Here is a 27,156-nt window from a genome sequence, read left to right as displayed (position 1 = left end):
GCCACACCTTCGTGCGTGGTGGAGAGTCACGTAGCTTTCGCAGTACTGCGCAGGCGCCTAGCGCATGCGCAGTGAGCTGCGGCATGGCCGGCACGTGAACACTGGGGACTGACGAATCTGGTCGCCCAGGACCCTGCGTGATCATGACGCCGACCTATCATCGGCGGAGGCGGGGCCGGTCAGCACATAAGAGCAGACAGCCTGCCGGGGTCGGAGCCCCCTCTTCCTCCTCATCTTGCTGTGCACAATAAATTTTACCGCAGAAGACTTCACTCGCGTCTGCGTCTTATTGCTGGGCGGTAAGACACGTGGGCGCGACAACTGGTGCCCGAAACCCGGGACTTGGAGGGGGCCTCCCGTTTTGAACGGGTGGAAGTCAGAACTGCGGCCAAAAAACAGGTAAGGAGCTCTGAGAGGGAGAACTTTCGGGTGACTAGGAGCATAAATCGGAGGTATATGAGCCACCGCTTCTGGTTATAGACATGGGCACACAGATCTCTCTGGTGAAATTTTTGCAGATGGTTTATGCCCTCCGTAAGGGAGCAGTCAGAGAGAGTGACAAAGCCCTTCAGTCTGCCCAGGATAGTCTCTCAGAAACAGAACGGGAGAGGAGAACCGGTTTGAAGCAAAAAATAAAGGTGAAACTGAAAGCAGGATCTTCCTCATCAAGTTCGGAGACGTCCGACGCGGAGGAAGGGTACAAGCGGGATAGGCGCTTAGTACGCAAACAACCCGCAGGAATCAGAGGAGGATCAGAAAAGGAGAAGAAAGAGAATGGCGGTGCTACTGCGCCGGCCACGCTCGGCCCATGGCCTCAGGGCTCTGGAGCCATTTCACTAATGGCTCCTCCTGCTGTGAAGCCATCTGCCCCGCCCATGAGTTGTGGTGCCGGCTCCTCCTTCATCGATCCAGCCACACTCCGGGAACTTCAAAATATGTTCCCCGTCTTACAAGAAGAAAGGGAAAGAGTTTACAGACAGGTAGATGCATCATTAGTGCGAGAATTGGCCATGTCTGTAAAGCAATATGGTCTTCATGCCAATTACACTTTGTCCCTGTTAGAACATATGGGGGGAATGAATATGACTCCCTCTGATTGGCAATTTGTGGTGAAGGCTGTTCTCCCTAATATGGGATCATATCTAAATTGGAAGGGCCTATGGCAGGAGCTTTTGGCTGAGACCGCCCGTGCAAATCAACAGCGCGGCGGTGAAGCTTTGTCATGGACTTATAATATGCTTTCCGGACAAGGCCAATACTCTGATGATCAAAATAGCTATCCATGGCCAGTGTATACCCAGATCTCTACTGCAGCTATAAAGGCATGGAAGGCCCTTTCACTTAAAGGGCAAGAGAAACTGGGCATTACACAGGTTAAGCAGGAGCCAGATGAGCCCTTTGGTGATTTTGTGGCACGTGTAATGCAAAAAATGAGTGTCAAATTAGTGACTGGCATCCCTTATAATCCACAAGGTCAGGGGATAATCGAACGTGCTCATCGCTCTATTAAGGAATTGTTACAAAAACAAAAAACCACCTGGGAATCGCTTGGCCTCGCCAGTCAGAGCCCTCGGGCCACTCTAGCCCTGGCTCTCTTCACCATCAATTTCTTACAGCTGGATGAGCAAGGCCTCAGTGCTGCAGATTGTCATTCCCTCAACACGGCGCAAGAGCAATCTTGGGTCAAGTGGAAGGATGTTCTGGAGTCCAAATGGAAGGGCCCAGACCCAGTTATTAGGCAGGCTCGAGGAGCCATTTGTGTGTTTCCACAGGACGCCCCAGTTCCGGTTTGGGTTCCAGCTCGATTGACTCATTCCTGTCCATCACCGCCTTCTGACGTTTCTGCAACCGCTGGAGTGCTTACACCAGGATCTGACTTGGGGAAGATTCATGCAACCCTGCAATCAGAAACTCCTCCTACAATCCCACAGGACAATGGTGCCCCGCCCAGTGCAAACACGGCTGATGGTGCAACTAATGGTCTGTATGGAGCTTGTGAAGACCGTGATTGCTGAGCCACGATGAGGAGTTTTGAGTGTTTTTCCATGACCCTTACTGGTCGCCCACTCAGCCCGAGTGTTTCCTCGATTTTTCTTCTTTGGATTTGCCTTTTCTCCCTCATGATGATATTAAGGAGAATGTGAGTAATTTTTTATTCCCCCTACAGGACACGCTTTGTATTCAAGCATTTCCTGAGAATTTTAGTGTCAAGATTTATGTGTTACTTCTATTCCTTTTCAAAATGTTTCAACGGCTGCTAATCTTTCTTGCCAGCTTTCTTCTTATCTTTTAGGAAATTGGACGAGAGAATTTGATATTCCACAGTCTGAGTTGTGAATTGCCATTGTCCAGATTAATTCTACATGGGTGGATCCTGTTGTTGCTGAAACCCTGGCCACTTGGATTTGGAACATCACTTCCCATATTAAGGAATGGGTGGGAGTGGTTGTGCTGATTCTGCTCTTGTGTGCAGGCTGTGCCTTATGCCTTTTTTGCCTGTGTCGTCTGAGACGCCGCGCTCAGCGAGATCGTGTGGCAATACATCAAGCCCTACTAGCCATGTAGTATGGTAACTCCCCCATGGTATGGTTGAGCATGCTTCAACAGGCTTAGTTAAGAGCATGGACATCATGGCTCCTGCACCTCAGGTCATTATGGCATTGCACTGAGTTCGAGCATGATGCACCCGACTAGCCCTTGCACCTCGCAGGACTTGTCCATTGCACGCAAGAGGGTAGTCACTCTTATAACTGCCTTGTCGAGACATTGCTCTTTACAACCACCGTGGTTGTAGCCCATGACGGGTAAGATAGACCCAGACAATTATCGGTCTAAGACAGGGACTACGTCAAGCTACGCAGCCTCCCTATGATGGATCATGCGCCTTGAGTCTACAACCTAAGACAGGCCCATACCAGCTTATTTTTTCTATTGTATAAGAAGGGGAGAGATGTTGCAAGCCGCATCTGTATGCACTGGCCACATGCCGTACCCAAAATGGCGCCGGCTGAAGAAGCCACACCTTCGTGCGTGGTGGAGAGTCACGTAGCTTTCGCAGTACTGCGCAGGCGCCTAGCGCATGCGCAGTGAGCTGCGGCATGGCCGGCACGTGAACACTGGGGACTGACGAATCTGGTCGCCCAGGACCCTGCGTGATCATGACGCCGACCTATCATCGGCGGAGGCGGGGCCGGTCAGCACATAAGAGCAGACAGCCTGCCGGGGTCGGAGCCCCCTCTTCCTCCTCATCTTGCTGTGCACAATAAATTTTACCGCAGAAGACTTCACTCGCGTCTGTGTCTTATTGCTGGGCAGTAAGACACGTGGGTGCGACAATAAGACTTATCCAGGAAATGAAGGCACTGAGTTGAAAGGAAGCCAAGATGTGACATGGAGTGGACAGGAACAACAGAAAAGGCAATGTGGTACTAAGGAGAAAAAAGACTCAACTTGCTAGTTTCCTAAGGCAAATTTTAAAATTTATCCAGGGAGGAACCAGACATGGTGGCCTAGTGGCTAAAGTTCTCACCTTGAACGTGCTGGCATCCCATATGGGCGCCGGCTCTAATCCTGGCAGCTCTACTTCCCATCAAGCTCCCTGCTTGTGGCCTGGGAAAGCAGTCGAGGGTGGCCTAAAGCCTTGTGACCCTGCACACATGTGGGAGACTTAGCGGAAGTTCCTGGCTCCTGGCTTCAGATCGGTGCAGCACTGGCCATTGCAGTCACTTGGGGAGTCAATCATTGGACAGAAAATCTGCTCTGTCTCTCCTCCTCTCTGTATATACAGCTTAGTAATAAACATGAATAAATCTTAAAAAAAATGTATCCAGGGAGATGATGAGGGAGGTCGCAATGCTGAGAATGGAGGCACAGTCAGTCACTGACTTGCTGGGGCCCCACGACGGGGGAGACCCCAGAAAGCTGCGTTTGGGGTTCCAAGAAGAGTTCTAGAGAGCAGAGCGTGGAAAGATGGGCACTAGCTTCCAAACACAGTACTGACCGTACACAGAGCTAAAGATCATGCATTCAGATCACACATTCCTGGCAAAGAAAAGGCCATTTTTCGAACTCTGAAAGTCTCCCAGAATTGTTTCTGAAGACAAACACGGTTCACAGTGTACCTTTAATAATGATGCCACAGAGGGGAGACAGCCTTACAACATTTACTCACAAAACAGAGAATCAGACAAACTGGGTTCCAAATTAGGACTCTGCAGTAATTAGAAAGCATGAAAGGCTGTGACAGCTGCTCTACAGGAGGTGTACAGGCAAGAACAGGCTAACACAGCCTGAGTGTCACCCCATGGACTCCAAGAAAAAAGCACTCCTGGAGTTAAGACACGGGCAAAGAAAAGTTAGAAACTGACAGCTAAGCTTGCAGAGCCATCATCATACTAGGAAACTCAGAGACAGTGTGTAGGCTGTTGGAGACATCTGGGAATCGTTTCGTTCCAGTCGGAACTACTACACCCTCTCCTGGGTGTGGGCTAGAATGGAACCACATGGGGAACGCTCACCTACAGAAACTTACACACTGTGCTATAAATCGGTCTCGCAATGAAGTGTTCATAAAAAGGGAGACAAAGAGCAAGATTTTGGCTTGTGTTTTATGCTGAACTGCCCCAGGATTTGTTAGTCACAAGGATCCTGGTAACTAGGGAGAAGTATTGTTTTGGAACAGGGGCTGTTTCTACAACTGGACTAACACATGCCTTAATGTTACTGTGCTTTGCCTCTGTTGGTTCTGAGCACACCAATTAAGCTCCCGAGGTTCATCTAGCCGTATGAAGAGGCTAATGCTAAGAAGACATTATGTTACCAGGAACCAGTGAACAAATGGACAAACTGGATGTCCAGTTTAACACAATTAATCTCCCTGGAGGAGGTAAACATGAATTTGTTTCCTTAAAGTTCAATCATTTGTGATGGAATGCATGAAACTAACTTTCTAAACCTACAGAGGTCAAGGTCACTAATTCCCCTTTGAGGTCTAGCTGGTCTTCTATAACTATCATACACAATAGCCTCAGAAGGAAAAGTAAGGTTTAAAGTTGCTAAATACATTAATGTAGTTTATGCAAAGGCAAATGTCACAGCTTATTAAGAAATATTTATTGTACAAAGGATAATGAGATTAGGCAAGATATGGGCTATTTGAGGCTTACATGGCCAAGACACCAACCATATATACAATTAAAGATGTATGAACTGTGCCTTGACAACAAGTGGGAACAAGACAGCAGCTGGATTACCAAAGTGCTCGGAGACCTTTGTGAACACCTGACAGAGGCAGGGCCTTCGACATGTTCTAAACTTTTGACTTGGACATGTTCAGGAGTTGCCCATGTAAAACCAGGAGTATCCAAGGGCCATGCTCAGTGAGAAGTCTGTCCTCTGGCTACATACAGTCCTAGCAGACAGTACAGGGAGAGGGACTGGGGGACTAGATGGCGTTATGACTCACACTAAGACATTTGCAATCCTTTTATAGAGTCACAGAAAAATTTAAATCTAGGCAACTTCCCTGAGCAGATTTTAGAAACAACTCTTGGAACACCTGAGGAGTCGCGTGGCAGTGACTGCGTCTACATTTTAAATTCTATATTGATTACATGTGCTCCCTCTCCAAACACAGGCTACTGCAAGAGTGCAGGTGGAAATGAAGGAACTCTGAACCCAGGCAGTGACAGTGGAAACAGATGGAGAGAAGACTGATTCAACAGGTAATAAGGCGGATTGGACAGAGGGTTGTCCATGTGAACTGTGCCATCAGACCAGAAACACAGGGATTAGAAACAGTTGAGAAAGTGGGATGAAAATGACAAGTTGGATTGGGAATATGTTGAATATGTTAACAAAGATGGAAACGATATCTAGAGTTGCAGAGAAATGTCTTAGTAACAAATATGGGTCTGGAATCATGGGAATACCCAAAGGTATATGAATCATCAAGAGATAATACATGGATAGAAGAGTTGGGAAAAAGATTAAAGTGAGGATCCTGGGTAACAAACAAATAAAGGGCAAAGTAAACAAATAAAAAGTGAAGAAAATGGGCACACAATAGTTTTAGGAGAGGGCAACTCTCTGCCCACTATTCTAAATGTTCTCTTTCTACTGGGTTGGTGTAAATACAACTTACCTTTCCCTTGCCATGACATGTTCAGTAAGGTAACATTTCAGAAGACAGACAGAAATAAACTGAATCTGTTTTGGCAAAAAGCGACACTGAAGTGGAGTAAAACAGAAGCATGGAGAGCACTTCGGCGTGTGGCGTGTGCTCTGCCACGTCAGCTGAAGACGACCCTCAGGACCCCGCAGACATCACGAAAAGAAGAAAACACTGAGCAGAGGAGAGAAGAAACGCAAACTCCCGAGAGCAGAGAGAACAGGCCAGTTAAAGTGTGAGGGTTCATTTCCCTCCCCATGCGGAAGTACGGCCCGGGTTGCATGAACTTACTTTCCAGTCGAAGGGCCTCCGAGTGCCTCCCTGAATTTGCAGCAGAGAGCGTGGGGTCCTCTGTTGCTCTGTCAGAGGGCTCCTCCTCAGCAGCAGCCAGTGACCGTGAGCTGTCAAAGTATTTCTGTTTGTTGTGACTGTTGTCCAGGGTTTTTTCATGACAATGACCTCAATGACAAGAGACAGAGAGCATATCAGAAACATCTCTTTTGTGTAGTTCCATTGTGCAAGGTCTTAACAGTGTTAAGAATGGCTAAAAGGTGACAATGCTAGGTTTTCTCTAGCAGGATACATAAAAATCAGTGAGCTGGAGCACTCAAAGACAGATCATTATTGTGATTCAGTATTTTGCACTTTAGTTCAAATAAAAATTAACTTCAAAAAAAGACTTATCTATTTTTTATTGGAAAAGCAGATCAGATCAGATTTTGAGAGAGAGAGAGAAAGAGAGAGAAGGGAAGAGACCTTCTATAAGCTGGTTCAAGCCCCTAATTGACATAATGGCTGGAAGTGAGCTGATCTGAAGCTGGGAGTCAGGAGTTTCTTCCAGGTCTCCCACTCAGGTGCAGGATCTCTAGGCTTTAAGTCATCCTCTACTGCTTTCCAGGCCCAAAGCAGGAAGCTAGATGGGAAGTGGAGCAGCCAGGACAGGAAATGGGATCCCAGCATTTGCAACCTGAGGATTTAGCCAATGGAGCCGTCACACTGGGCCTGAATTAAGGCTTCTTTTAATGGGAGTGAAGAGGACATAATAACAGAGACCAAGCCCCCAATATCACGTTCCAGTCACAATGGCGATAAAACTTTTCCTTGAAGTTAAAATATCATCAAAAAGTTTTCCTTCCATTTGTCTTTCAAAGCTGAGAAATGACACTAATATCTCAGTAAGTCCGAGATAAACGAATTATGGTGGAGTATACTATTCTTACAGCAAAGCTTCAAATGAGACATACCAAAAGGTTAGAGAATTATAAAATATTAAAATCAAGGTGATTAAAGGGGGGAGATGTCAGCGAGTTCAGCTTTAAGACTGCAACATAATAAAGGCACCTGTTTTGTTTTGGAAAACAAGTTCTAATCATGTGAATAAAAATACACCTAAGCATAAAACAGCATAGCTTGAAATTTTTTTTACCATGTACATGAGGGAAAAAAGTTTTCATTCTATTAGGGATAATGTACTCATATGGACAGAAATTCCCATTCTTTAGTTCCACCTAACGGTCGCTCTCTGGGTAAAGGTAAATGTTCTAAGCCTAACACGCTGGCTATAGCAGTGATCTGGCTGTAACACCCATCCCTTTGAGGACCAATGAAAAACGGCAGCTCATTTGGTCAGCTGAAGAGCTTCATTTTTTACTGTCATTCAAGATGCATATTCAGCTGAAGGCCGCAACTTTCATATTAGAGGACTTTGGTTTGGAACATATAAGTACTACCCTCCTTTACTCAGCATCCATTATGTTCTAATGTTTATTTTTTAGAGAATGTTTTCTCTAAGAGATAGATGTGCCCAACTGAGCTACATTAATGGAAGTATAAGTTTCTTTCTGGATCCAATGTTTGCTTTTTGGATTGCCCAGCTTATGGAAGTACTTCTCATGTCATTTCGCTTCCTGGACCAAAAAAGTGTAATAAACTCAGAATCTCTTTCAGTTTCAGTGAATTAGGGTAAGGAGGTTACCTGCTAAGGGAGATACTTTCCATTTTCTAGCTCTGAGGTGTTATTTATTTGAAGCTGTGACAGAAACTGGGACTTTTATTTCAGGGGAGTTTTAACAGTCAAAAAACTTACAAGCAAGTTGGGAAAACAGCAAATACAAGACAAGCAACAACACTGGAGTAGCAGACTGTCACACATGAACTTTAGCTTTGAGGGGGTAGAACTCGCAGGATTTACAAGAGAAGGAACTACAGGGAAGGAAGGCAGTGTTTGAGGGCTTTGTACTTTTGTCTCCCACATGACCTTTACAAACCTCTTGTTAAGTATTAGTAAACTTCATTTTACAGATTAGGAAACTTACTCTCAATGAAATTAAGTCACTTTCCTAGAACCAAGCAGTAAATAAGTCAACAGCATAGCTGGGATTGAAATCGGTTTACCTTACTACAAAGTTTCTAGGCTTTCCACTCGTCAGCGTCGCCTCTCCGGCAGGAAAGGCAGCGGAGGCAGCACTCTAGGTACAAAGAATGTGCGGGGCAAAATTAACAGGAACTGGAATTCTCACTTACATGTGAAAGGCAGGGAGAAGTGTAATTTGATAAAGACAGAGGGTGGTGAGTGTGTGAGTGAGTGAGTATGTGTGTGTGTGTGTGTGTGCAGGGAGGGCTAACGGGAAAGAAGTCATGAGCGACAGCAGCTGCTCCTGTCCTTTAGGTTCTCCTGACAGGACAGAGGCTGCTTGCTGATCCGCCTCCAATTCCGTTTGTCATCTGCTACGTAAAGTAGAGGGAAACTAAGTAAACAGCACTAAAGCAGAGCAATGATGATAAACTACGTGGCACATCCAACTGACCACTAGTTATTAGGAAGACCACTTCTCAGAGGAAACTTTTAATTGTGGTATATGTAAGCATAACTTAACAGTGGAGGGCACTGGTGATGACAATCATTACTTGATGATACTGATGGAAATGTTTTCCCTGGATAATAGATTGTGTAAAACTTAACATTACAAAAGCAAAGGACAAACCTTTAACATTGGAATCCAGTGAAATTCATTTTAAAGATTTTATTTTATTTTATTTATTGGAAAGGCAAATTTACAGAGAGGAGGAGACACAGAAAAATCTTCCATCTGCTGGCTCACTTCCTAAGTGGCTGCAATGGTCAGAGCTGAGCCGATCCGAAGCCAGAAGCCAGACGCCAGGAGCCCGAAGCCTCCTCTGGGTCTCCCAAGTGGGTGCAGGGTCCCAAGGCTTTGAGTCATCCTCCACTACTTTCCCGGGCCATAATCAGGGAGCTGGATGAGAAGCGGAGCATCCAGGACACAAACTGGGATCCCAGCACAGGCAAGGTGAGGATATACCTACTGAGCTACCACACCACACCCCAGTTAAATTCTATCTTCTATTTTTTTTCTCGTAACTTCTGTATTTGTTGTCCTCTCATAATTTCTCCACTATAAAAATAATTAATCTTTTTAAGTGTCTGCTCTACCTATAAAAATATCTGTGGATAATTTATCAAATATGATGTATGTAAGACGCTAAGGCTAAAATTAGCCTTCCTACATGATCTCATACCCAGATACCCCCTAAGAATAAGACTTGCGCATTCTAAGAATATCTTGCCCTCCAACTCAGCAAACTGAGGCCAGCATCAACAAGAATCAAGGAAGAGAATGAGAGGAATAAAAGGAAGGACAAGGCTATGGAAGGGGATTTCTCAAAAGCAGCACTAAAATGAAAAAATTAAAACAAAACATTTTAGGGTTAGGACTGATAATATTGACTTTTACAGTTAAAAATAAGCTGTTTTGTTAGAGTTTTGGTGTGACTGGCAAAAGTAGCTAAGGGAAGTTAAACTGCTTCCAATTGCCTAAAGGGAAAATAAAAAACTTTAAGAAGAACTTAAGTTTCCATTCTTTAGTCTACAATACAGGGCTGTGCCAGCTCAAAGAGAACCATGACAGTTGCCTACATGGAGAAATATTACTTCATTTCCCAGCACAGAAGATGTTCTTGTTAAAGAAACAAGAAAATATTAGAGAAGGAAAAAAATGGTAGGGCACTTGGAAAGTAGCAAGTCATCGTCCATACATACAATTATTTTTTTTCTGATGGCTTAGACTAACCTTGAGAGGTAGGACTTTTTTTTTTTTTTTCTTAAAGGAGTACATGATTTAAATGAAATGCTTTAGATAACAAGGTCCCAGGCGAAAATGGAAACGCTTTTTCTGGGCGGAGTGCTCTGTACTTGCAGAACATTCAGCAACTAATTCAAATCCTATTAGTTTAGCTTTTCTTAGAAGCAGAGATGAACAGGCAATACCAAGTACGTATAAAACTTGAAGCATAATTCTGCTTCTGGAACTGCCATGACAATTCAATACCCCCTTTTATGCTTAGAGGGCCTCCTGCACAAATTGAATTATTAATATTAATTAACTTGCACTAAAGGGTGTACAAGGATGGGAAACAACTAAATTTTTAATATACTTTGTCAGAGTATGTCCCCTAAGGAATAAAGGTACAATTCATATCCTGTGGCTAGTTTTTCAGAAAAAAACTAAGTTTTCCGAAACCTTTATCACTACCAAGGTTAGGAAAATGTTGTATCTTCTCATATTATTTCCGTCTACAATCGTCCTCAGAAAGTATTGTTCACTTCTTAACTAGAGCTACTACTTATTTTAAAAAGATTTGTTTCTTTGAAATGCAGAGTTACAGAGAAGGAGGAAGAAAAGGAGAAATTTTCTATCTGCCAGCTCACCCCCAAGATGGCCACAACAGCAGGGGCAGGGGCCAGGCTGAACCAGGGGCTTTATGGTCTCTGACATGGGTTCCGAGGCTGAAACATGTGGGCCATTTTCTGTTGCTTTCCTAGGTGCATTAGCAGGGAGCTGGATTGCAAGGGGAAGAGTGGGACTTGAACTGCTGCCAATTTGGGGTGCCAGCACTGCAGGCCATGGTTTAACCCATTTGACCACGATGCTGGCCTCACCGCCTACTTCTTTTTTTTTTTTTTTTTAAGATTTATTTTTATTATTTTTTTATTGGAAAGGCGGATATACAGAGAGGAAGATCTCCCGTCCGATGATTCACTCCCCAAGTGAGCACAACGGGCCGATACTATGCTGATCCAAAGCCAGGAGCCTCTTCCGGGTGCAGGGTCCCAAAGCTTTGGGCCGTCCTCGACTGCTTTCCCAGGCCACAGACAGGGAGCTGGAAGGGAAGTGGAACTGCCGGGATTAGAACCGGTGCCCAAATGGGATCCCGAGGCGTGCAAGGCAAGGACCTTAACCACTGCGCTACCACGCCGGGCCCCTCACCGCCTACTTCTTAAAAAGAACTCCTGTCTTTGGAACTTCTAAGTTAGTCAAAAAAATTTCCTGGTTTACTATCTTATGTTTCCAAAGGATTTTTTAAAGGTTTATTTTTTATTTTTATTGGAAAGTCACATATAGAGAGAAGAGAGAGAGAGAGAGAGAGAGGAAGCTCTTCTGTCTATTGATTCACTCCCCAAGCAGCCACAATGGTCGGAGCTATGCCAATCTGAAGCCAGCAGCCAGGAGCCTCTTACGGGTCTCCCACTCAGGTGCGGGTTCCCAAGCTTTGGGTCGTTCTTGACTGCTTTCCCAGGCCACAAGCAGGGAGCTGGACGGAAAGCGGGGCTGCTGGTGCATGCAAGGTGAGGACATCAGCCACTAGGTTACCACGCTGGGCCTGGTTCCTTAGGATTTTAACACAGAAATGCCAGAGGAATAGTGGGACATCAAAACCTCATTGAGAGCTAAGTACTTAGAGGCATCTCAAGAAGACCATGTGGTTCTTGTAGCAATACAGGGCAGATGGCTCAGACCAATGCCAGCCTACTTGAGTTCAAAGCGTCTCTACTATACTCAAGCTATGTAAACCAGAGTTGTCAAGTCTCTTTCTAGAAAAGTTCATATGCAAACTGAGCTTAATAATAATATCCACCTTTTTCACTTTTTGTGAATTAAACAGCTGCTCTGCGGTCTAGCACCTTGTAATATGTCATTATATCAGAGCTATTCTTTGTGAAATTTTGCAATGGAATTAGATGATAACAAGGCATTCAAGGTATTTTTTTAAAAAGGCCAAATCAGAAGCTCTAGTATGAGTAATTAGTTATTTAACGTTATTAGACTTTGTCTAATTTAAATTTTTATTTTTTGTGTGTGCGTGAGTGTAGGGAATGCTGGAGGCAAGACAAGATTTCATTTCTATTAGTCTTGTAAAAGAAAATGGCAAGTGATTCAGATTAAACTGCACAACATATCTAAGCCCTAAAGTATCATACTTTTAGAAGCCAGCCTTACATCTTCAGATGTTCGAAGGACATCTTAGCATGTACTCATTCCGAATGATATGAACGCAGACTGCAAAACCAGGTTAGGTTAAACCAACATCTATTTTTTGGATGCTAAGAAACTCCATCTAGGTTTCTGGTCTTGCTCCAGTTCTCTTCCATATCTCTCCTTCTAACATGCTTTTAAAGTTTTTTTAAAAATATACATTTATAAGAATAATGCTTCTATATTATCCTTTACTACTAGAACTTCAAAGAAATAAATAATAGATGAACTATTTTGTAATGGTAGCTAGAATTTGAACTTGGTTGCAAAGCTGCAGACATTAAAAAAATTGTGAGTAGTGGGCTATTAAGTTCTTCCAGCATCCCTGCTCTAATGAGCTTATACTACACCACAGTCTCCTTTCTCCTGAGCTAAGTGACTTCATGGAAGCCCTGCAATACATTTAATTAAATATAAGGGTATCTGCATGGAGGACACAGACTTTATCATACTCTGAACAGACACAACTGACTTTTTATGTTATATATCTTCCTCCCTATTTACCTGGTTGCACTTAAAATTATGCAGCTATGGGCCCGGCGTGATGGCGCAAGTGGTTAAAGGTCCTCGCCTTGCACGCCCGGGATCCCATATGGGCGCCGGTTCTAATCCCGGCAGACCTGCTTCCCTTCCAGCTCCCTGCCTGTGGCCTGGGAAAGCAGTCGAGGATGGCCCAAGGCTTTGGGAACCTGCACCCGCATGGGAGACCCGGAAGAGGCTCCTGGCTTCGGATCGGCATAGTATCGACCCGTTGTGCTCACTTGGGGAGTGAATCATCGGACAAAGATCTTCCTCTCTGTCTCTCCTCTCTCTGTATATCTGCCTTTCCAATGAAAAAATAATAAAAAAAAATAAATCTTTAAAATTATGCAGCTATAAGCCTGATTTTTGCTAAATAATAAATAGGTAACTTTGAAGCATGCAAGTGTTTGTTTTTATACATACTTTAAGCTACATCATAGTATCATTTCATGGAATTTATTTCCTTAGTGAAATATGAAATGTTTAGAAAAGGATGTAAAATAAATCACATTTTTTAAAAAAGCGCAGCTTTCAATTGTTTGTCACTAATATACAAAACGACTTCAAGATGTCACTTCCAGCACTCTACTACAGGTGGCTCGTGGGGTCTCAGTGTCACAAAAGAAAGGAGTACCTGAGGCAGAGACAAACCTTACTGGGAGCAGACACTGTCACAATTTCCACCTGCAGAGGCTGAGATAGAGGCCAGGAGACTTTAACCCACAAGAAAGTGTATGGATTCAAATTTAGCCTCAGCTGAAGCCTTAGCAAGTGAACTTGGGCAAATCAAGTTTCAAGTTTGCCCAGATTTGTGTGTCAGGCTCTTTTTCTGAAAAGGAAAGATAAACTACTGTCCTGCTACAAGGGGATTTGTGGGAAACACCATTAACACAAGCACAGCTAAAACAAGCATACAGAACTGGGGCGCTATTGCATAGTTGTGTAACCATTCCCCTGACAGAAAAAGAGGAGGGGCTCGCTCTCTTCGTCCTGTGCATCCCTTGTTACTCTGACACTTCCCAGTACCTGCTTGCTCTCTGGCTTCCCAAGGACAGACTAAGCACAGGTATCCCGAGCGTGACCCCTGTATGTCTGTATTCCTCACCCTCTGTTCACTGCTTGCGTGGGACAGCAAAGATAGCAAAGCAAGATGCTTTGTATTTCTAATGTGTTTACTTTCGAGAGTTCTAGAAGAGGTGAGACCTAGCAGTAATGAAATGTGGGCAGAGCAGCCAGGGAAAGGTGAATGTCTGCACCTTTATAAGTGTGTCCAGGTTATCTGCTGCATGTCTCTTAGGATAACTTACATTGTGGGGAAGCTGAGACATAGGTTTTCAGCTTAACGGGTGGACTTCAGGGTAATGACCATTTATCTTGGGGTTTTGATTGACTGGATTGCTATATGGACTTGTGATTTGCTATTTCTAGTGGGACTTGTTATCACCAAGCTTGGTTAATAAAGACTGCTTAATGAACCTTAGACTTGTTTGGCGAGATCTTGCTCGCCCCCCACAACAAAAAAGGCTTACACTGCCTTGAGGATGGCAAATTCTGAATGACATATTTAGGCTTGTTCTTATAAAAACTAACTAAATAAAGATGAATCCAGAGCTGAGTTCGTTTAACAGCTGTGGAATGTGATTTAAATTTTTCCTGCAACGCCAAGATCATGCCTATACAAATTTTGGAGGTTAAGGGAAAGCAACAGTTTCCTGAGATTTTCCTAAAAAGCACAGTAGCTTAGTAAGAATGTCATAGTAACCATAAACAATGAAAGGTATAGAAAAACAAACCAGGGCCCGGCGTGATGGCGCAGTGGTTAAGGTCCTCGCCTTGCACGCCCGGGATCCCATATGGGCACCGGTTCTAATCCTGGCAGCCTCGCTCCCCATCCAGCTCCCTGCCTGTGGCCCAGGAAAGCAGTCGAGGACGGCCCAAAGCTTTGGGACCCTGCACCCGCATGGGAGACCCGGAAGAGGCTCCTGGCTTTGGATTGGCTCAGCTCCAGCTGTTGCGGCCGCCTGGGGAGTGAATCATCAGAGGAAGATCTTCCTCTCTGTCTCTCCTCTCTCTGTATATCTGCCTTTCCAATAAAAATAAAATAAATCTTTAAAAAAAAAAAAAAGAAAGAAAAACAAACCAATATACACATGTACACATCCTTTGAAATGTACATGGTAATTACCTTTGCTCACAAGTATTTCATACCTCACCAAGGTTCTATTCCACAAGACCAGAGAACTAAGGAAATATCATCTAAGGCCTCAGTTTGTAAAAGGGTTTAAATTCTTAGTGATCCATGCATTACAAAAATATTCCACAGTTTGGGGAATGTGTCTCAACTGTCTCACAGCACACACCAAGAATCTTCTGAGGTGCAAATCAGTTAAAAACAACAACCACAAAAATAACAACAAACCCAGTCTGAAACAAGCACTTTCTACCAATGCAGAATATACCATGTCTGTGTGTGTTACATCCTAAATTAGATTATTTCTCAGTGGGAAGAATAACAAATGATTGCTTTATGAGATGGGAAAGCTGAAGATACATAACTGACATATCTCAAATAACATCTAGAATAATGATGAAAGACAGAAGATTCAAAACGGAAGATAGCATCCAATGAACCCCTCCAACTTGTTATACATAGAATGTATATGTCAATCCCTTAGCTCCTATCAGGAGGCTGAAGGACAACAGCACGTTGCTACAACTGTTACCGCATTAAAAAATATCTTGTCAGGGCCCGGCGCGGTGGCGCAAGTGGTTAAGTCCTCGCCTTGCACGCCCGGGATCCCATATGGGCGCCGGTTCTAATCCCGGCAGCCCCGCTTCCCTTCCAGCTCCCTGCCTGTGGCCTGGGAAAGCAGTTGAGGACGGCCCAAAGCTTTGGGACCCTGCACCCGCGTGGGAGACCCGGAGGAGGCTCCTGGCTTCGGATCGGCATAGTATCGGCCCGTTGCGGCTCACTTGGGGAGTGAATCATCGGACGGAAGATCTTCCTCTCTGTCTCTCCTCTCTGTATATCCGCCTTTCCAATAAAAAAAAAAAAAAAATATCTTGTCAGGGATTAAGGGTTGTTGACAAAGAGATGGATGCCATACCGCTTCCCCTATGTATTGGTTTTCTGGTGTGCAGAGTCATGAATTCAGGAAGTGACATGATACTTCTGATGCAGAAAGCACCTACACACAAACACATCTAAACACAACTTCCTAATTGTCTCAGTAGATGAGTGGCCATGAAATAAGATCAACAATGCCCTCCAGTGGGGGTCCCACTCTACATACAGAGCAGAAAGGAAGCAGAACTATGATGGAAACTTAATATGGTGCTTCAGAAATACAACTGACTTACTTCCACTCAAAAGCTTGAGTAATCCTAACACTGGCACACACCATTCCTACACCTCAGGAGTAAAGCTTTGTAATTCAGAAAGAGAAATTTATAATGTATTTGCATGCTAATGAACTTAGGTATTGCATAACCAAATGGAAGTTCTAGTGCCACCGCACCCTGAATGCAGGGAAAGGGGCGCTGTTCAAAGTGCTGGCTTAGTTGTTCCCCTTGGTCTCAGTACTCTAGGACTATCAGAGCCAAGGCTGCAGTGATCCAGTTCCAATGCCTTGATGAAACAGTCAAACCACCTGCTCCGTGTGTATCACACACCGAGCCTGAAGACGCCCTCCCGGTAAGAGGCCTATGTCTTCAATTACCCATTAATTTTTTTCCCTGTTATTTCAAACATGATTACTTTCTATATTTGTAACCTATTATTGTGTTTTCTGATAGCATCATTTCCCATTTCTTTTAAATTTATTTATTCTTAGTGACAGACTGAAATAATGAGTTATATTTTAGAAACTAAGCTAAGTGCTCTAACAGTAATTCAATTAGATGTAGAGTTCTCTTTTAACAGTTCCATTATTCTAGAACTTATTCATGCTGTTTTAATGTAGTTGTCTCCCATTCTGAAAACGCTTTTGATGCTTTTGATGAAATGAGGTTAACAACGATTTTCAAGACAGTGAAATCCAGAGCCATGTAATTCACATTCTGAAACTCTCTCCAGCCTTTCCCCTCTCAAATCTCTAGTAACCTCAGCTCCTGTTCATGTGCAACTGACACTTCTCTTATCTTGCGGAGAAGCAATGAGAATCCCCTTCATCAAGCCTTACCACCTATATGCTCTTACCTGTATACCGTCCCTGCTCCTAACAGCCCCACTTGCGTGTCTTAAGATCCCATCCTTCTTGTCTATTCAAGAACTTTGCTTCTAGAATGAACTATTTCTGGCATCATTCATTTTTCCCTTTATTGGACCATTCCCATACAAAAATGCTACAACAAAAACATACTCAATTCCCTTTCAACTACATCCTACTTTTCTGCTCCTCACTTTAACAAAAATCCATCAAAGAATTGCTTGTCAGGGTCACTACTGCGGTATAGCTAGTAATACCAGGCATGCAAAGGTGCGACACCACATGGGCCTTGGTTCACAACTATGAACAATGGAAGATGGCCCAAGTGTTTGGACTCTGCCAGTCATGTGGGAGACTCGAAGCAGGCATCTAGCTCCTGGATTCAGCCTGGCCCAGAGCTGGCCTGTGTGCTATCTGGGAGGTGAGCCAGTCTGTCTCCCTCAGTCTCTCTGTAAGTCTTTCAAAGTAGGTGTGTGTGCACACATGCATGTACACATGCATAGCACAGCAAACTAAGTCGCCACCCAGGGGATGGCTTCCCATATGGACGCTGGTTCCTGTCCCAGCTGTTCCACTTCTAATCCAACTCTGCTTCTGGTCTGGGAAAGCAGCAGAGGATGGCCCAAGTCCCTTGGGCCCCCTTACCCATTTACGAGACAACAGAAGAATCTGCTGGCTACTGATCGGCTCTGTTCTGGTTATCTGGGGAGTGAATAAGCAAGAGGAAGATTTCCCTTTCTTTCCTTTTCTCTCTGTAAATTTGCCTTTTCAAAAAATAATAATAAAACAAGTAATTTAAAAAAAATCTTTAAAGAGGACCCAGTGCGGTAGCCTAGTGACTAAAGTCCTCACCATGTATGAGTTAGCATTTTAGCGGTTCCGCTTCCCATCCGGACCCCTGCTTGTAGCCTGGGAAAGTAGTTGAAGACGGCCCAAAGTCTTGGGACCCTGCACCCGTGTGGGAGACCCAGAAGAGGCTCTGGGCTCCTGGCTTTGGATTGGCTCAGTTCCAGCTGTTGCGACCACTTAAGGTGTGAATCAGCGGATGGAGGATCTTTCCTCTCTGTCTCTCCTCTATGTATATCTGGCATTGCAATAAAAATAAATCTAAAAACAAAAAACGTTTAAAGAGCTGTTTATCCTTTCTTTTCCCTTACTTCCCTTAAAACCAATCGCACACAACCTTTTATGAATCCCATGTCATGAAATTGAAGGCTTTTTTTTTCTGTGCTTATCCAATTCTAGCTCTCCAGATATAACACAATAATAATGGCACACTTGATCCCACTCTGAAACACTTTTTTAACCTGGTTTATAAAAAATACTTAAGTTGACCTACTACCTTCCAGGCTACTCTTTATGACATTCCTTTAAATGTCAGCTAGAATGTCGCAGGAATTATTTGTGGACCAATTTTCCATTTTATATTAAGGTAATAGCCTCTGAATTTTTTACTTTAAGAAAGGCATTCTTGGGGGCTGACAGGGTGGCACAACACGCTTATCTTCTGCTCTGTAGCACTGGCATCCCATTGAGTGCCAGTTCATACCCCCACTGCTCCAGCTGCAATCCAGCTCTCTGTTTATGGCCTGGGAAAACAGCAGAGGATCACCCAAGTCCTTGGGACCTTGCATCCACATAGGAGACCCGGAAGAAGCTCCAGGCTCCTGGTTTTGGATCAGATCAGATCAGTTCTGCCCTTTGTAGCAATTCTAAGGAGTGAACCAACAGATGGAAGACCTTCTCTCTCTAAAATCTGCCTTTCAAATAAAAACAACTTTAAAAAAAAACTCTTTTGTAGGCCTGGTGGCGTGGTCTAGTAGCTTTGGACCATATTCTGCTGCTTTTCCAGGCGGGGAGCTGGACTGGAACTGGAGTAGCTGGGATTGTAACCAGCACCCATTCTGGATGCTGGTGCCACACTTGGCAGCTTAACCCACTATGCACAGTGCTGCCTCGCAGCCATAGTTTTAAGTGAATCTCAGTGAATAAAGAGAAGACCAGAGCCCAATGCCCTGGGTTTAATATTTTATTTTATGAGGTAAGCATCAAAGCTTTTGGTTGTGGTCTAATTATAAGCACTGCATGTAAATGAAGTCTAGCAAGTATACCCACCATCAGTGTTCTGTTTTCTAACATACGAAAAATAATAATGAACGAAGGATCTGCAGACAGAACAGCCCAAGTTATTTAAAGTAGCAGAAAAATACCTTTGTCAGACATTATATGTTTTTATTTATAAACTAGTAAAGTTAAAGGAGGAAAGTATTTTAAAAAGCTTGGATTAACAAATGCTTGCAAATCCCACCATACTGCCATATCGGTGTATTCCTGCATTCTTGTATAGAATCAATATTTATTCATTTGCTCATATTATAAAGTTATTTTCTAGTTTTTGGTGATTGAAGTTTATAACTGCTGTTGGTGGATGAAGTTTAGCTGTCTCTGACACTCATTTTTTTTCCAATATAAATACGCTGTGGCCGGGTGTTTGGCACAGCAGTGGAGTTGCCACCTGGGACGCCTGCATCCCCCACCGAAATGGGGAGATTCGAGTCTCAGCTGCTCAGTTTCTGATTTCATTTTCTTCCTAACATGTATTCTGGAAAGTAACAACTATTCAAGTACCTGGGCCTCTGTCCCGTGCATTGCACACCTGGCTGGAACTCAGGGACCCTGGCTTTGGCCTGGCCCGCCCCTGACTATTGCAGATATCTGGGGAGTAAACCGGTGATGGAAAGACATCAGTCAATTTTCTCTCTTAGCCCTAATGATAAACTTTATAAGAATTCCTTGTTTTAATGTTGAATACTCCTGAGAACGTGTTCATATTCAAAATCATTATACTTGAACAATTCCATTTTACTTCAAAATGGTATTAAAGCATTTGTTTAAAATGACCAATTCGGTTATCTTCATGTTAAATGAAATGGAAGCAGGTGTGTTGGGTATAGAAAACCAGCATGTACTTCAACACTGCCCAAATAAAATGCTTAGCTGAAACTGAGAGCACCTTCTTTCTTATAGTCAGTTCAAGAGCAGGCAGTTTAAAAATACATCTACTAAGTTTTCTTTTAAAACATACTTGAACTCATGATGACGTAAAATTTACAGAGAGAGGTGGAGAGACACAAAGCAGCTGGTATGAGAACACACGCACCAGACAGGCGGCAGCCATCATAGGGTGTTGGCTAGTAAACTCTGCTTGGAAAAAAATGTTAGATAATTCTGTACTAACTGAAAGAGTCACAGCTGTACAGTCTTTAAAACTGTGTGAAAAATCCCATGACCATATGTGAAAAGCAATACAAGGTCTGCAAATGTTGACATACTGCCTACAGTTTTATCATTAAATCCATACAATGCACAATACAATTACTATAAAATAACTACTAAATATTGGTCGTTAAAATAATTTGTGGGAGAGTAGCAATACTTATCAGAGAAATTCTTCTCAAAGTTCTTTCGGCTGAACGTTCATCTAAAGATGCTGATTAAGGCACACATCTCCCATGACACAGCACCTACACTCAAGGTCCAGCTCTGTCCCCTGACTAGTGCTTACTGCTAATGTGGTTCCTGGAAGGCACGGGTGATGGCCTAAGCAATTGTATTCCTGCCACTCTCAGAGGTGACCTGGACTAAGTTCACAGCTCCTAGTTCTGGCCAAATTAGCCCTTGTTATCACAGGCAATGTGGTGAGTGAACCAACAGATAAAAGCTCTTGCTCTCTCCTTGTCTCTCAAATAAACAAATACTTGTACGAACAGTTTTCCAAGAGTGTGTACCTATTTTAGATCTTGGAATACTTATTTGAAACACTTTTAAACTGACAGATCTTCAAATAGACTTTCAAAAGAGTTCTTCAGGGTGGGGAAAAAGGTGGATAAGAACTGCTGAAATTCTTACCTAACAAAGAACAAGTTATGCGAATTCTTTCATTATTACAAAGAAAAAGAATTAAACTTCGCCAATGTCTTGCAACTTCTGTGCTGTCCTAGTAATACTTTAGATAATAGGTCAACAAGACAATTTATGAAGCTTGTATAAAAGCACAAGTTACTTTACTGGGACTAGAATGTTGTGTGAGTCTAGTGTTAGCCACTCCACTCTACCGCCTTGCTGAAATAGTCTCAGAACTTCAGTACTCTCATAAGAACCAAAATTCAGATCGTGCTCACCAATGACCCACAGCCGATGTTTGTGGATATAACGCTGAGAGATACTTGGTTCTTTATTAAATACTGGGGCTCTAATGCATAAAAAGGCAAGAACTACTTACTGTGTTCTAATAATTAAAATCATATGATAGTCTGGCACAGCAAATTAGGAAAACCAGTTTCTGGTCCCAAGTTGACTCAGAATTATCAATGACTTTCACACAATTCAAAGCGTCAGGTTTATTTGTTTTAAATATTCCAAGTGAAGGGCATGACCGATAGTCCCCTACGTGAATACTACAGACGGATTTGAACATTTTCAGAGCACTCGTTGTATGCTCTACTTACTACTGGCTGGGTACTGAGGACCCAGAAATACCTATAAACCGCATCCACCAGAATTTAGGGCAGATTGCCAAACTCCTGGCTTTTTTCTCTTACAGTGAAATTTAAGCAAATAATATAACCTGGGGCTCTTAGGAGTCTGTCCTGAGGAGTCCGCAATGGGTTCGGATTTTGGTTCTGCCCGGCTGGCTATGCTCACGCACGTGCAAGCACCTATGGCTTGCTAGAGTTAAGAAGGGAACAGACGCCTCCAATGTCAGCTGACCTTTTAAAGATAAGAAAGGCCTGAATTCCGTCACTGAAAGGCAAGGAAGGGGGCTGTACCTACCTACGTATGTGGAATCACTTCAAATCTTATTGACTTCACAGGCAGAAAAACACATTCATTATCATGAATTATGGTATTATTATGGAATAATATATATAATAATATAATATATATTATATATTATATATATAATTATGGGTCATTATCAAAGAGATTCTGAGTTGAAGGAAAAACTTTGAGCTTATCTCTATCAGTTGAACAACTACGCTTTCATACTTTCTCAGTAAGGTTTTCCTAACAATGGCTGTGGGAGAGTTATGTCTTATACTTTAAGGTATATATAATGAGCAAGAAATGAACTTTTTCCTACATATCTAGAATTATACAAGTTTTCTTGGAGAAAATTATTTCCTGGGTCCCTTTTTTCATTTAATGAATTAACTTCAGGTCAAAGTGACAGAGAGAGCTTGCACCTGCTGGTTCACTCCTCAAAAGTTCCAACAGCCAGAACTGTGCCAGATCAAAGCCAAAGGAATTAAAGGAAGTCTCCCATGTAGGTGGCAGGAAACCAACTGTTTAAGCCATTAATTATTATCTCTGGTGGGGGCGGGAGGCGCATTAATAGAAAGCTAGAATTGGGAGAGAAGCCAGGACTCAAACCCAGGCACAAGCATCTTAACTGGCATCTTCCTGGTTGGGTCAAATGCCAACCCCTTGTTCTGTGTTCTGCTGGGCTCAAGATTTTGTCAACATTTAACAGCTGCTTACCACTGCAAACAGAAGAGGTGACATTGTACAGAAAAGGGTAAAACTGCATACAGCGGATCAACTTCAGGCTGTTTTCACACTCTGGGCATTTGGTAGTTAATTTCAAAGCTTGTCTAAAGGCTTCAAGTGCCCCACTGATATTCTTCAGAGCAAGGTAAGCATTTCCCAGGCTCAAAAAGGTCAGCGGCTGAAAACAAACAAACAAAATCAGCAAAATGTTAACTTTTTGAACCTCGTGTTTTATGTCTTCTGGCTTTTCTTAGGTTACCCCATAAAGGTTACTGCTAGCTGTTTTATGCACACTAGACAACTCTAAATTGTTTCACATATCCAAATGTTCTTTCTACCTAAGACTAAAAAGTATATACTGTGTAATGTACACTAACCTTAAGTGTGCAAGTCAATGAATTTTTACATATGCATAGGTTCCTATAATTGCCATTCAGCTAAAGACACACTGAGGGCATTTTCATGGCCCTGGGAGATTTCTTGAGCACTGATCCCCCACCCCAAGAAGCTGCCGGCACGTGATCCTGGGACATCTATTATCACAGACTCATTTTTCTTCTGCTTGAACGTAACTCATGTAAATGGAATCAAACACCATGTTCTCTTACACATGCATATACTAGTCCTTCACACCTTTCCCTCAATCTAGTCAATGAGCATTCACTGACTTTGTACTGTTAGTTGTTTAATTTCAGCTGTTTTAGTGAGCTGAAGTGGAATCTCACTGCAGTGTTAAATTGTGTTTCCCTGATAAGGAATAATACTGAACAGCTGGGACTCAAACTGGCACCTACACAGGATGCGGGAGCCGTATTATCAGCTATCCACAGCACCGCCTTCTGGGGATAGCTTAAATTTAAGCCATTGTGCACACCTCTTCTAAAGTTGTTCTTTATATACATAAATCACAAAAATATTTAGATACTTGGTACAAAGTCAATTTAACTGTAGGCTTGTTGTAACTGTTTCACCAAACCTAATATGAAAGCAATTGGAATATGCATTCTGATTTCAGAGACACTAAAATAATAAAACAAAAAGTGGTATTTTCAAACTATAAACTACAGTAAGTGCTCGCAAAGCAGAACTATAACTCTACAAACTACATGTGGGAAGTTCGGGGCATGAATATCAATTTACCTGTCCATCAATAAACCTTTAAACTGTGCTTTGGCTTGGGTGACACATACAAATTAAAGTTGTAAGCAAAAGTATTTAAGCAGACCAAATGTTTCCTACTGAAATATAAAATTAGCAGTTCATTACTATACCTGTTACTCTTAGTTCAATGTAGAATTCTAAAAAAAGTTTAATTGTAACTTACACACAATTAAAATGAACACAGCAACGTAAAACGAACTCTTTGTGTCCTCTTTTGACAAGGATAATTTGTACTCTGAAAAGTGTAAAACATGACGTTTTTATGCCTTCCTTGGAAAAACAAGTTGTACTCTGAATCTGAGTTAACCTGTACTGTATATAGAATTATAAAACAGCACAAAATCTCACCTCTGAGCTATTAATGGCCAAAGCTTGAAGCAGCAGCTTAGTGGCATCTAGATGAAGGCCATAGTGAATTAAAAGATTGGCCAAGTTGACAAGAGGAACATCTTGGTACTGAAGAGGAGCTAAGTTCAGCGCCCTCTGGAGGCAGGCGATGGCAAACGTGCTGTTTCCTACCGCTCTCCAGTAGAGCCCGGCTTCATTGAGGATGAGCCAGACTGGAGCATTTGGCTGAAAAATTCCAAAGTGTTCCAGTTAGTTCAAAAGTAAACTATTTATTCTAAGATCTTTAGTAAGTACAACTTTTAACTGATAGTACTAAACATCTAAGTTTCAGATGTACTAAGTCAAAGACTCACCTTATTAATAGCATGAAATAAGAAAGACCCAATTTCCTCTTCTGGGATAGTATAGTTATTAATACGGGAAAGCAAAATCTGAAAACAATAGGAACACTGACTCAATTGCAAATATTAGGAAAGAATTTCTGAAAAGAATTTCTATACATTAGGTTTTTACTTGAGCTTCTCAGAAATAGCTGGTTCAATCAGATATTTACAATCATGTATGTAAGATGAGGTCACTGACATACCAAGAGGTGCTGGCCTGCTCAAATGTATGTATTAGTTTCCATGAACTAAGACAAGTTAAAAGTCATATGCCCACACACATACATATTAAGGTCATCTTCCACAAGCAATTAAAGTCAACCGAAGTGTCAACCCTAACGAGGATATGATAAAAATCATCTTGCTGCATTTATCTGGAAGGGTAAAGCAGAGATTATGTATGGTCTGTTTTTTCTCTTTAAATAATTGAGACACTTATTGGAAAGACAGTTAAAATGAGAAGGGAGAGGAAGCGAGAGTCACCTGCTGAGCCACATGGCTCACCCCAGATTTTGGTCTGTTTATTTTTGTATTTCAGCACCTTGTGTCTGGCACACAATGTTAATTCTGCCTTCGTAAATGTCTGCTCAGTTTAAGTTGTAACTGCTTATACTTTTCAAACTAAGCTTTAAGAAAGTGGTTGTGATGGTCTGTTTTCTCTGCGAAAAGATTAGTTTTCATTTGTACTATGAAATGGCATCTAATGTAGAAATCTACATTTAGTAATAAAAATTTCATAGGTATGCACAAGTAATAGACATTAAATAAAATAGCACAAATAATTTATACATGTTTACTAAATGTTATCAAATTAATACAAATTCCTAAGGACCTCATTTAAGACCAAAATAGAACTTCTAAAGGCAGGAAAGAGAAACTTCCATCTTCCGTGCATGTTTCTGGAGGCGTGGAGAAGCGAAAGCTCAAGTGAAGAGGTCCAACCGGCTCCATTCGCTAAACCTCCGTTAGTCATCTCTGCACACCTTGGGTTAGCAGAATCAACAGAGCCCAGGTGGTCTATGAGAACAGCAGCCCCAGCAGACTAGCCTGGCATTCCTATCATAGCAGGACTGACTTCTCTTCCCCCTAATTCTCTATCCTTTGGTTCTAGAAATTTAAAGCTGCCTTCCATCAAATTATTGTTCCACCTAAGAGGCTTTTGAAGTCACCCAGAATGGACGGCAATAAACACCAGCCTAAGTGAGCCTTACTTTTCGTGCATGGTCATCTGGCATTTTGGCTTTCAGATCCATGCGGACCTCTAATTCTTTGACTAAGTAGGACAGGGTGTGGCTTTTTCTGAAGTCAGTTATGGAACAGTCAGGGGTTTGGGCCTCCTCTTCTGAAGAATAATCATCACTGGTCAGTTCGTGGATCCTGGCACAAGAAAAAGGAAGAAGATTCACATTTTCACAGTTTGGGTGACTTCAACGTAAGACTTAACCTTTCAAGTCCAAGGCTGGTGCTCTCAAAGAACCGCCAGATGACAATCATGCAGAATCAGGTGCTTTGCCAAATCCATCAGCACTTGCCTGAGTCCTTTGTTTTCTGGAGGCAGAAAGTATGTTGGCAGCTCCCCACCACCAGGGACTCGAGGGTAGCTTTCTGTACAGTCTGCTCTTTTAGGCCACAGAATATGCTGTTTATCCTAATAAAGAAGCAAAGTTTCCATAAATTTCTTTGGATTCAATATTTGAATGTGGTAAATAAACTTTTAAAAGAGTGTATATATACTACAGCAACTGAACAGAACTGTACTACTTTAAGGTAAATGCAGCTGTTGTCAACATATTCCATCTATTGCAGGTTATCAGCCTAGTAATTCCACTAAGTTCCATGAACTAATCTAGGAACTGCAGGCTCAATGAGGAACAATGACTCAATGACACACAAGCAGAGGTTTGCTTGAAGTCCTTTGTGGGGATAAACAAGTCTTAGTCTCTTATGCTACATATTAATAAAAAAGCAAGTTGTTCCAGTTGAGGCTTGCTGCCATCCTATGACAATGTGAATGAAGATTGGGGAAAATAAAACAGGTCATTGCTGATATCAATGGCCCACTAATTCAACCAAATCTAACTTTATCTTATCTCTGTATTGCCCATAAAAATAGGCAACTTTTCTTTTTGCTAAAGTGAAGATCCAATTTGTGACTTGTGCCTGAAAGCATATATGTCTTATTAATCTGGCTATAGAAAACCATTTTTCTCTGAATTATAACCTTCTTATTGCCAAGACGAAGTTCAAAATTAGCTTTTTATTTGCTTCTAAATACAAAAAACTGTCTCAGACGCTTATAAAAAATTTACATCCTGAAACTACCAAACTTTGGAGGAATTTGTATAACTAAAACTTAAGTGCATATATTTTTAATATTCAAATCTGAATACAAAACTATGAGGTCTCTGTGTACACTGGTAACTTTATTAACAGATGATTACTTCAAAACTAGGTTAGAAATGTCTATTTTTTATGTCATATAA

At 42.4% G+C, this 27,156-nt stretch overlaps 1 protein-coding gene across 6 annotated transcripts in view; it reads right to left on the bottom strand.

Annotated features, from left to right (window-relative positions):
* The window catches only part of TTC17 (tetratricopeptide repeat domain 17), a 128,991-nt gene that overhangs the window by 40,361 nt on the left and 61,474 nt on the right, over nt 1–27,156 (bottom strand). For 3 of the 6 annotated variants that reach the window (XM_040980130.1, XM_040980134.1, XM_040980135.1), the window contains 6 exons: nt 26,206–26,321; nt 25,885–26,050; nt 24,644–24,721; nt 24,291–24,515; nt 22,773–22,959; nt 6,461–6,628 (listed from right to left, as the gene is read on the bottom strand). In XM_040980130.1, the coding sequence (XP_040836064.1) occupies nt 6,461–6,628; nt 22,773–22,959; nt 24,291–24,515; nt 24,644–24,721; nt 25,885–26,050; nt 26,206–26,321 (940 nt within the window). The remainder of the gene's footprint in view (nt 1–6,460; nt 6,629–22,772; nt 22,960–24,290; nt 24,516–24,643; nt 24,722–25,884; nt 26,051–26,205; nt 26,322–27,156) is intronic. The other 3 variants (XM_040980131.1, XM_040980133.1, XM_040980132.1) reach the window with 1 other exon arrangement.

Source organism: Ochotona curzoniae, unplaced genomic scaffold (assembly GCF_017591425.1).
Source record: "Ochotona curzoniae isolate NIBS_2020 unplaced genomic scaffold, NIBS_Ocur_1.0 contig_3432, whole genome shotgun sequence".
Taxonomy (NCBI): Eukaryota; Metazoa; Chordata; class Mammalia; order Lagomorpha; family Ochotonidae; genus Ochotona; species Ochotona curzoniae.
The sequence above is the reverse complement of the archived record's forward strand: the minus strand, read 5'-3'. Positions and strand labels throughout refer to the sequence as shown.